The sequence below is a fragment of the Tursiops truncatus genome, chromosome 7 (genome assembly GCF_011762595.2).
Source record: "Tursiops truncatus isolate mTurTru1 chromosome 7, mTurTru1.mat.Y, whole genome shotgun sequence".
In the NCBI taxonomy this organism is placed as follows: Eukaryota; Metazoa; Chordata; class Mammalia; order Artiodactyla; family Delphinidae; genus Tursiops; species Tursiops truncatus.
This window is the reverse complement of record NC_047040.1, coordinates 27,774,374-27,786,535: the sequence shown is the minus strand read 5'-3', so window position 1 is coordinate 27,786,535 and position 12,162 is coordinate 27,774,374. Positions and strand designations below refer to the sequence as shown.

The window sequence follows — 12,162 nt, the reverse complement described above, 5'->3', positions numbered from 1 at the left end:
TTGTGTCAAACGAAGGCGTTCACACACAAAAAACTGTTAAAGAATATTAAATAGTTGTCTTTTTTTTAAATGCATGGATCCAAAATATAAAACGATCCCCAAATGTTTCGACCCAGAGATTTCTGCTGGAGCAAAATCTTTTTCTCTCTCTCCTTCATTCACAGACAGACGCACGCACGCACGCACAGTATTATTACAGTGGTTAAGAGAACGGCAATCAGAGAACTTTAGCGCTGTAGAGACTGCTGAGCCCAGAGCCCTGGATGGAGAATGCGCCTGGCCTCGGAAACCTTTAACCACACTGTCCAGGTCGCGGTGGCTAGTGGTCAGCGCGCGTCTGGACAGGAGGGAACTTTCGGACTCTCCCCGACGACCCAGGGCTTCCCTAGAGACAGGGCGTTGGAACCTGGGACAGAGTGGAGGGAGGAAGAGACAGTGTGAGTCGGCGGTGACGGCAGCAGCGCTCTGGATCTGTCGCCCTCGATACCCCGGGCTGCGGGACAGAGAGACTCGGAAGAGGAGCGCGAGCGCCTCCCCGCCGCCCCTGCAGCCACTCCGGGCGCGCACGGATCCACTGGGCGCTGGAGCCGCGAGTCAAGGCCGGGACTCGAGCAGCTCTCCCCGGAAGTAGCAACCAAGGCGCGAGCCTCCGCGCGGCAGAACGGAGACCGAAAGGCACGGGGCTCGGACAGCCTGGCCCCGGGCATCCCCGACTAGTAGCCTCGAGCCCGACACCCCAGCTGCGCCGCGCTCCCGGCCACAAGTTTGCCTCGCGCCGGCCAAGTTGCGAGTGTGAATCTTTCTTCGGGCTTCGGGAAGAGTGTCCCTGTTCCTCGCTCGGGCTGGCTCGGGTATGGCCGGACCCCACCTCTGGGGGTGGCTGCTGCTCGGCGGCTGCCTCCTCGCCAGAGCCCAGGTAAGAGCCCCTGTTCCACGGCACCTGCTTCCCGGAGCCTCCGGCCGGTGTTCAACGTTAGGGCGGCCGAGACCAAGGCGCGCGCGGGCGCTGACGCTTACACATTCACGCACTAACACACTCAGAGAGAGACAGACACACACACAAGTACACCCGGCAAGGTTTGACAGGCATTTAGTGGAGCTAGGATATTTATGAACAACGGGGTTCTGGGTCAGGAGGGTTGAGAGGTGAAGAACTTTTCTTACTCTTAGTCTCCTTGATCCCCGTTTAATTAATTCAAATTATTTTTTGTCTGCTGGCAATTTACCGTCCCCCCCTTTTTTTTTTTTTGCGGTACGCGGGCCTCTCACTGTTGTGGCCTCTCCCGTTGCGGAGCACAGGCTCCGGACGCGCAGGCTCAGCGGCCATGGCTCACGAGCCCAGCCGCTCCGCTGCTTGTGGGAATCTTCCCGTACCGGGGCACGAACCCGTGTCTCCTGCATCGGCAGGCGGACTCTCAACCACTGCGCCACCAGGGAAGCCCTACCGTCACTTTTGAGAACTTAAATTTCTAGGATTGTTTGTGACCACTGTCTGAAAGGATAATTGACTCTTCCTGTTACAGAATCACGTATCATTAAAGCGAGGAGACTAGATAGAAAAATACATATAACTTGTTAAAGCTGAGTTATGTTTAGACTAAATGGTAGTTGTCATTTTCGTACTGCTAATATCGTTTAGAGATTTTCTGGGTGATCTTTCACAATGGACCCTTTCTAATGCGCAATTCATCCTCACATTTTTTTGAGTCAAATAAAATGTAGGATTTACACTCAGCTTTTTAGATGAGCTAGACAGAGTTGCTTGTAGTGTAATGCAGTTTAAGAGCCCTGTAACTTTAAATGGAAATCAACGTTATTTCTCTTTTCTGTTCGGGAGGGGGCGCACTTTGACCGTCAAATAAAGCCCCAAATTAGGTTTTTTAAATTCTTTCCCCATGAGAAAATTAAGGCATTAATTTATGTACTGGTACTGTCTAAACTTAATACTATGTTCTTGGCTTTCAAATGGCCAGTTTAAATTTGTTATTCTAAACGTGCAGGTTTTTTTGTTTTGTTTTTTTAACCACATAGCTACATACGTTAATAGAAATAGGTGTTCTCCTAAATACTGGGCTTTATGTAATATGACCAGGATATTTCAAGTGAACTTAATATGTTAAAAAAATCAAACGATGTGTGTTATACATTGACTAATAAGATGGTCAGTGAATGCTCAAAAGTAGAGTATGCTCTAACCTGAACAATTTCACCAAGGTAACAAAAGGAATTATGAATGACTGGAAAAACTCTTAAGAATTTGGTGACAGTTATAGAGCTCGGGTGATCTCTAATGTATTTCCTGCATTTCTCTCTCATAAGATATTTGGATAATATGCTTGAAAACTCCCCTTCCTTGTATAAGGGACAAGTGACCTCTAGCCATTTATTTTATTCAGCGTTCCAGATTACTTTTTCTAAGGAAATAGAGAGACATTGTTTAGTACAATGGAGAAGAAAATCACTGTGCGATTATGGGAAGAATATTTAGCTTTCAAAAAAACAATCAGGACATTGAACGCTTTTTCTATGATTTTAAACCAAGGTTTCTCAACATTTTGGGCCATATAATTCTTTGTTATGGGCGCTGACTTGTACATTGCAGGATATTTAGCAGCATTCCTGTCCTCTCCACCAGAAACCAGCAGCAGCTCCCAACCCCTGCCTTGTGGTAACCAAAAACGTCTCCAGCTATTGCCAAACGTCCCTTGGGAGGCAAAATCGCCTCTGGTTAAGGCCCATTGCTTAAAACCCATTTCCATTTATATTTATAGATTAAGAATTATGTGAAATGAGTTTGTGATAATACGTTAGATTTCTGGCACTCTAAACAAAATCTGAAGGTTACATTAAAGTGATTTACGTTGACACGCTGACACCTTCTTTGATCTTCAGTTTCTTCATTCCCAGCAAAGACACATATTAAAAAATGTAATATATTGATAGAACAACAAAGGAAACTCGTCCAAGCAGAATGAGCTTGTGTAGAATAAATGTTTACTATCTGGCAAACGTTGGATTACATTACACAATAGGCAACATAGGCTAGTACTTGGAATTGTTTTAAATATCCCTGTGGTTTTTGGTTGGTGAAGATGCTGCCTTTGCCTCAGTGCACAGTTCAAAAGCCATGAATTCATGCGTCAGGCATCATTGAAGAGCCCAGCAATGCAGTTCCTAGAGTCAGAGTGAGGACAACTGTGTGAATATGTGTAGTATTTTCTTTATTGGAGGGTAAAACCTGAGAAAGGTAACAGGGTGAGGAAGCAGGATTGGACAAGGAGAGCCTCAGACTGGGCTGCAAACCTGACAAAGTCTTGGCCAGCCCCATGGAGAGCTCGGGGGCAAAGGTTGCCCATCATAGGCATCCCACATGGTGAAGAAATGGCCACGTCCTGGTTCTTCCACTGTGCTCAGTCATCGGCTAGGGTTTTTTGTATGATTGTTGACTGAGATCCAGAGCTGAGACAGATGCTTGAAAGCACGGCAGCTGGAGGCTGTCAGCCAACTGCACTCCTTCCAGACAGGTAGCTGGTTCCTTCTAGAAGGACTGTCTCAGGGGTGTACCTCCATGGCTGTTCCCTCCCTTACAAAGTTATCCAGGAACAGCACTGGTTTTGCTGGGTTTGAGAATGGGCTGACGCCACGCGATGCAGGCACCTTCTCCAGGCTCCAGGGCTGCAGATCAGTGTGGCTGTCAGACAGTGTGTGAGAGGAAGTGAGTACAAATCCACCACCACAACTGGAAAAAGTTCCCAGGAGCTCGTGACATACTGAGTGGAAGTACCTCAGTTCCATAGAGTATCAGGTGTGAGCAGATGCCAACGCAGGGCAGGTTTCGTTTTCTAGTTATTACTCATTTTTGCCTGAGTGGAATCCCAGCGCCACCGTGGACACTCTGGTACAGGGGAAGGAACACTGGCCTGGGGGCCCGGAAAGCTGCATTCAGATCCCTCCTCTGATAACATACAGCCTCCTCAGGCATGAAACTTGATCTCTCCATTCTTCCTCTGTGCAGTTAGGAGGATGGGCTTTACTGACCTTCCAGTGTGGCAATTCAGGGTCTCCTGGAAAGTCAGAAATCTCTTACTGGGTGGGAAGAAAATGATGACCACATACCACATACTGTGGTAGGCACTTTATCATTATTTCCTTTAATTCTCACAGTAACTTTATGAGCTAGGCACTGTAAATTGTTCACGCTTTATAAATGAGAAAATGGGGCTAAGAGATGTTAGGTAGCATTCTTGGATCACACAGCTAACAAGTAGAGTAGCCATGAGTCACATGGGGCCTTCTGCTCCTGAACCCACCCCTCAGACTGATGCCCTCATTGTGGAGATCAGCTGGGCACTGACTAGCTGGATTATGTGTACACACATGCTCTTTCTCAGCAATATCCACCCTGGGTCTATTTCCCCAAGAATTTCTCACACAAGTCCATAATGGTTATTGCAGTAATTCTGTGGTGTTAGAGAGCTGGGAACAATCTGGGTGTTCAGTGGGGTAACAGGCAGCAATAAAAAGCAATGGATTCAATGTACACAAAGCAGCATGAATGAGATCCTTAAAATAGGCTGAGATACAGCACAGAAACAATGAGATGTATATCACCATTTACGTACATTCAAATACATGCACATAAAACAGCAATACATATTGTAGCAACATATTTAGTTAATATTTTGTATATATATTTCACGTAAATGGTTGTGTATGGGAAGGTAGAGAAGGAGGAGTGGGGTATAGAGATGCAAGGGGATAGATAATCAATCAATCAAATAAACCAACATGCTGTATTGGAAATTGTGGTGATAATAAATGGAATTACCAACAAGCCATTATTGGTAGACTTAACAATGAAGACATAGGGCTTCCCTGGTGGTGCAGTGGTTAAGAATCCGCCTGCCAATGCAGGGGACACGGGTTCGAGCCCTGGGCTGGGAAGATCCCACATGCCACGGAGCAGCTAAGCCCGTGCGCCACAACTACTGAGCCTGCGCTCTAGTGCCCACGAGCCACAACTACTGAGCCCACGTGCCACAACTACTGAAGCCCTTACACGTAAAGCTGGTGCTCCCCAGCAAGGGAAGCCACTGCTCCGCAACAAGGGAAGCCACTGCAACGAGAAGCCCGTGCACCGCAACAAAGAGTAGGCCTCGCTCGCCACAACTACAGAAAGCCCATGCACAGCAACACAGACCCAACTCTGCCAAAAATAAATAAACAAATAAATAAATAAATAAAATGGGGGCAATAATGACATTTATCTCATAGAATGTGAGAGTATTAAAATTAAAAACATATAAACAACAAAAGCCTTAAGGTGTCTGATAATGAAAATGTCAGCTCTTTCCTTCTATCAGCCAATTAGTAAAGAGCTTTTTAATGGAATGATTATTAGATTGAGATAGTTTCTAAACAAGATTGGGGGTAAGTGAAGGCTTTTCAAAGGTGTGTGTGTGTGTGTGTGTGTGTGTGTGTGTGTATGTGAATTTTGCAAGGCTATTCCCTCTGCCTGCAACACTCTTCCGTCTATTCCTTATGCTTTCTTTTTCAGAACCCAACTCCTTCAGATAGCAATAGGACATTTTATTCATAATGCTGATAGATTTTATAGTTTGCCATTTATTAATGAGTCCTTGATTAACATCTATCTCCTCCTTTGAAGAAGTCGTTCTGAAGACAGTACAGCTAATCATAAGGCAGTTGCAGCAGTCTTATAATCACTGGTGTGTCCTTGTAGAAGTGGAGATGCAGGGAGGCAGATGGATTCGAGAGGTAGAAGGTACATTCAGCTGAAGGAAGAGTGGGTTGGGGCAGGTATCATCGATGAGTTAGATTTTTAGATAAGCTGAGTTGGTGGAGCCTGTGAGATATTTAGGAGATGGTTGGATATTGGATTATGGAGTTTAAGAGAAGCTCTGGATTTAGCATCATCCCTTTTTAAATAGGGAGTACTTGAAACCACATGAAAGAATGATATTCTCAGTGAGAGTATCGTGGAATTAAAAGGGTTGGCTAACTAGTTTGAAAAAAGACATGCAGATTGGTTTTCTATAAGATTACCCCTGAATTGTAAATTCACAGGGGAAAAGGGGCTAATAAGCAATTTGGAACCCTCTGTGACAATTAGCATGGTGCCTTTGAGTGGTAGTTCTCCATAAATGTTTGATTAAGGTAATTTGTATTTCTTTTATTCATCTTCTTTGATCCCACTTGGTACTCAAGTCTCTGATCATTTACTCCAGTTTTTTTTGTTTTTTTTTTTGCGGTACGCGGGCCTCTCACTGTTGTGGCCTCTCCCGTTGCGGAGCACAGGCTCCAGACGCGCAGGCTCAGCGGCCATGGCTCACGGGCCCAGCCGCTCCGCGGCATGTGGGATCTTCCCGGACCGGGGCACGAACCCGTGTCCCCTGCATCGGCAGGCAGACTCTCAACCACTGTGCCACCAGGGAAGCCCTACTCCAATTTTAATTGAAAAAATGTCATTCTATTCTAAGGATCAGAGATGACTGCCCTGGGTACCAATGATGCAGTGGAACCTATATCTGGTCACAAAGATGGAGGAAAGAGAGCTGCTGGTAAAGCAACCCTGAGGGAGTTGGGTGTTTCCAGAGATCTCTTGTCTTAATAACTGACAAACTAGCAGGCTAAATGTTGAGCTTGCCAGTTAGTCCACTGGATGATAGAATTTTATAGACTCTCAAAGAAAGTAAATCATGGCTTTCTGGAGGAAGAGGGAACTACACAAAACGGTCAGGATTATGGACCTTCTAATCGGAACTGAATTTGGAATCTGTGTTTCCTATTCTCATGCTATTACTTATCTCAAAAACTCAGTTTCTTCTTCCCAAAAAATGGGGTGAAAAATAGGAAAAAAATGGGATGACCTAATGCAAGTTATTTTTTTTTGACATGTGTATTACATGAAAACCTCAGGAGAAGCATTTAATGTAGTGCCTGTAACAGAGTTTGCTCACTGTACGTGTCAGCCATCAGTGTTGTCGTCATCATCATCATTACCATAATTTCTATCACATTTTAAATTAGTTATTGTTGGTATAGAGAATCTCTATTATTTTTATTTATTGATTCATACCTATGAAGTTTATTCCTGAACAGTAACAATTTTCTCCAATATCTGTATCTGTTCTTTCTTTTTTTTAGAGATAACTTCTATTTACAATAATAACATTAATAACAAACAGTTACTGAGCACTTCATCTGTGACTGTGTTTTACCGTCATATTATTTATCTCAGATTATAGCCCAATAGTGTAGATTTTATTTTGTTCACTTTGTATAGATCAGGACTATGAGAACTAGTATTTCATGAATTTCTAGAAGGTACATCTTTTTTGTTTTGAATACTTTATTTATTTTATTTTTTTGTAATTTTTATTGGGGTATAGTTGATTTACAATGTTGTCTTAGTTTCAGGTGTACAGAAAAATGAGTCTGTTATACATATACATATATCCACTCTTTTTTAGATTCTTTTCCCATATAGGCCATTACAGAGTATTGAGTAGAGTTCCCTGTACTATACAGTAGGTCCTTATTAGTTACCTATTTTATATATAATAGTGTGTATGTGTCAATCCCAATCTTCCAATTTATCCCTCCCCCCCTTTACCCCTTGGTAACCGTAAGTTTATTTTCTACATCTGTAACTCTGTTTCTATTTTGTAGATAAGTTTATTTGTAGCCTTTATCTGTTATTTCTTTTTATCTTTTTTCTTACATTACATTAGCTAGAAATTCCATATAAAGTTGAACGATAACAGTAATTATTGTGGGCATCTTACCTTGCTTATTACTTCAGTGGGATGCTTCTAAAGATTTATCATTAAGTATGATAGTTGCTCTAGGTTTTTAATAGAAGTAACATCATTGCTAATTTTGTTAAGTTGTTAAATGTAAGGCTAGTATAGAACTTTTGAATGACAACATGTATAATTTTTAAGTCACAAATGATACGTTATTTCTTTAAAAACTGTCATATTTGTTGTATTGAGCTCCTGTCACAGGTATTGGACTACTTGAGGGCAGGAACTGATTCTTAATCATTTTTCTAGAGTGAATGGTACCAGTAGATGCTCATTAAATATTGGTAAGTGTTTTCATAATCATAGGTAGAAGGATTATTATATATTGCTTCTTAAATTAGCAACTAAGTCAAATACTTTTGTTATTATGAGATACAGGATAACAAATTCAAATGTCTAGCAAACAAACAAAAATGTTGTTATTTGGCCAACTTTTCAGTCCCTTGTCTGCCCTCTCTCAAGAATTTCCCTGGATTCTTTCCCCTGTGTGCATCACCAAGTTAATTTCCAGTTTGTCTTCTAGATATCAGCTCATGTGTACCTTATTCAGGAAAGCCTGGCTTACCCAGTAAGGCAAAAATGTCCTTACAATAAGCTCTCAGAACCCTGTATATCTTACTTTCTCTTGTAGCATTTTTCAGAGTTGTAACTTAACATTTTCTGTGATCATGGTGTAATTACTCTTTCTCCTTTTCTAGACTGCACTTTTCATGAAGGCAAAGGCTGTACTTGTTTTTGCTCCTTTTTGTATCCCAAATGGCCAGCACAGAGCAAGGAATCATAAACACCACTTGAATAAATGAACATTTAGTCAAGTAAAATAAACATTTCTCTGTAATAAAATGTAGTTCCCAAGTTTTCTTGGTCCTGCAGAGATTATGAATATTTTGGTTGATTGAAATGGCATTAATTACACATTAAAAATTGTGTTCTGATTTTAAATTAAAAAATACTATTTGGCCAAATATTTATATGAGAAGATTGGAAGAAACTTATATGTATAATTAAGGTAATTAAGGTAAAACTGCCTCTCTTTTATGAAACCATTTACATCAAATTGCAAACTGGCTGAAATTTCCGAGATGAGAATAGTTTATACTGCTTGTCACTTTCCTTACTTTTATAATCAGGTTAGTTCTGTTTCCCATGATAAAAAGTTTCTCAGTGGGCTTCCCTGGTGGCGCAGTGGTTGAGAGTCCACCTGCCGACGCAGGGGACGCGGGTTTGTGCCCCGGTCTGGGAGGATCCCACATGCCGCGGAGCGGCTGGGCCCATGAGCCATGGCCGCTGAGCCTGCACGTCCGGAGCCTGCGCTCCGCAACGGGAGAGGCCACAACAGTGAGAGGCCCGCGTAGTGGAAAAAAAAAAAAAAAAAAAAAAAAGTTTCTCAGTTATTTTTTTAAAATACATTTTTTTTGACAGCAGAGACTGTATTTAACAATGCAATTTTGTGGCCATGAGATATGCCTAAGCTTGAATATTCTTCTGTTTACACTGTAATAGAGTCTGCCTTTAGCAAGCCACTCGTGCATGTAATGAGTACCAAGGCAGGACGTCTCCTCTCAACATATATTCTGGCATCTCATTTCTTAGATGAATAAAGTCTGTAAGACACAATATTCAGAAGCTTTTGGTAGTTATCTAAACAAAACTTAAGCACAATTTCATGTTGATTAATTGAGCTTAGAGATACCTAAAAACTGGAAGAAATCGTGAGTAGATACGTGGGGCTTTCCTGCATCCTCAAGAATGCCTTTTAAAATCATTCCAAAGACACAGCATACTCTGTTTCCCATCAGATTGGTAATATTTAGTTATAACATTTTGTTTGTGAGTTTATTGCATTTCTTACCACTCATGGTTATAGTGTAGTCTGAGAGCCACATTGTACCCCTTGACCTACCCCCAGGCAAGATCCATGGCTTGAATTTCTTTTATGTCTACCTTTTGCCACAGTATCTTGCCCTTGGGAGGATTCAACGAATACTGTTGAAATAAATACTCTCAACACTCCTCAGTGCTAAACCAGAACAATCAGTGTAGAATGAGTAGATGACTGGCCGAAGGCATTTCTGTGAACATGAGGAGTTGCCCCCAGTGAAAATTCGTTTTCCCCAGGACTTTTTTTTTTTTTCGGTACTCGGGCCTCTCCCGTTGCGGAGCACACCGAACGCGCAGGCTCAGCGGCCATTGCTCATGGGCCCAGCCGCCCCACGGCATGTGGGATCTTCCCGGACTGGGGCACGAACCCGTGTCCCCTGCATCAGCAGGCGGACCCTCAACCACTGCGCCACCAGGGAAGCCCCAGACTTCTCATTTTTAATTCAATAAAATTGCACTGCATTACTAAGTATTATGTTCATTGTGCAGGTTCTGAAAGTGGTTAAGAGATGGCTCTGTTCTCCAAGGAGCTTTCACTCTATGGGAGGAGACAAGATTGCCACTACTGCAAAAAGGAGCTCTTGGCCTCTGCTCATGACTTCTGTCTCCCCTCCCTGCAGGATCTGTTCCTTTTCCTTCTTTCTAATATATCTTGTCTGTCTTTGACTTCCACATTTTTGCAGTGTGAATGGTAGATACTCAACTAGAGCTGGGAAAACCTCTGCCAAAGGTTTCTTATGTTCAGCCTTTTTTTTTTTTTTCTTTTTCTTTTTACTTCACTAAGTTTATTTTGGTCGAATATATTTAGAATGTAATAAAAGTATAGGCTTGGTGATAATAGCAGTAGTAATAGTTAACATTTTTACAGTGTTCACTATATAAAGGCATTTAATTAGGCATCTCTATGCATTATTTTCTTTAATCCTCACAACAATCTTATGAGGAAGGTAATGAGCACTTTTATTGCCTCTCCAAAATCCACTCTATTTCTTACCAATTTTGTGGCAAACAAGGACAAGTGGTACAGTAAGTGAAAAAAAAATGCAAAACTGAAAATCCCTGCCCTCATGAATTTTACATTCTCCCATTCTCCTGAAGCCTGCTCTACCTATGGAGTCAGATATGTGCACCAAGAAATTTCCTTATGTTATCTAGTTAAGCATATTGTTGGCACAGTCTTATGCTGAAATTACATAAGATCTGTGCTTTAATTCTGTAGATATGGGAAAACAAAGAATAACTTACCTATTAACGTCTTCTCATTAAAATTTCAGCCATGCTAGATGACTAAGTTCTAGAGATTGGCTATTCAACACAAGGCCCATGGTTAGCAATATGGTGCACTTTTTTTTCCCCCTTAGCTTTCTTAGTTTTTTTTTTCTTGACACTTAGTGCACCTAAAATTTGTTTAGAGGGTAGATCTCATGTTAACTGTTCTTACTACAAAAAACCGAAAACTAACAAAAGGGTCAGAAGTACACTTTGGGAGATGTTGGCTACATCTTTTATTTTGATCATGGTGATGGTACTAGGAGTATTTGCACATGTCCAGACTCATCAAATTGCACACATTAAATATGTGCAGCTCTTTGTATATCAATTATACCTCAAAAAAGCTGTCTAAAAAAAAGGTATCTTAGGGCTTCCCTGGTGGTGCAGTGGTTGAGAGTCTGCCTGCCGCTGCAGGGGACGCGGGTTCATGCCCCGGTCTGGGAGGATCCCACATGCCGCGGGTTGGCTCGGCCCGTGAGCCATGGCCGCTGAGCCTGTGCGTCCGGAGCCTGTGCTCCGCGACGGGAGAGGCCACAGCAGTAAGAGGCCCGCGTACCGCAAAAAAAAAAAAAAGTATCCTATCTAATTAAAAAAAACAAAAACCGAAACAAAAAACCCCATAACTTTTTATTCATGACAGTTCCAATCGGCAAGTATTGATACTTTGATGGTCTCTCATGCACCAGACAATGTGATAGTCACTGGAAATATAAATATAGTGAAATACATGCTCACGTTTACAAGCAGAGCACGTTCAGCATTTTCGTAAATGTTTCTAAATTTGAGTTAATGTTTAAACCAGCCTTTGAGTGATGATGGTTCCTTTGGGAGAGGAAATCAACTTGACAAAACATCTTATTGTTGAATTGTAGCCTCTTGTGTCTCTCCCCCTAGTCTCTCCAAGGTTTGTGTCCCAAGTTACCCTGATCTCTCACAATGTTATCAAATATAGTACCCCCCTTTTTGCCCTTAGTGGGTTAAGTTTTGTTGGTTCAAAACCTCAGGAGCTCCCCCAGTAAAATGTGAAACTGGCTCCTGTACACAGAGGGCAAGGAGAGATGGAAGAAAGAGGCAGATCACTCCACATTGGTAGGTGGCAGGTTTAATAAGCAAGGGAACTTAATATGAAGCTTGTCTTGGGCAGCAGCAAGATGAGGAGATCTCCACACTCACCTGCCAC

General features: G+C 42.3%; 1 protein-coding gene across 1 annotated transcript in view; it reads left to right on the top strand.

Moving 5' to 3' along the window:
• Positions 1 to 319: 319 nt before the first annotated feature.
• PTH2R (parathyroid hormone 2 receptor) overlaps positions 320 to 12,162 on the top strand; it is a 106,982-nt gene continuing 95,139 nt past the window's right edge. Inside the window, exon 1 of the mRNA XM_019939015.3 lies at positions 320 to 916. Coding sequence (XP_019794574.1) covers positions 854 to 916 — 63 coding nt within the window. The 5' untranslated portion in view covers positions 320 to 853. The remainder of the gene's footprint in view (positions 917 to 12,162) is intronic.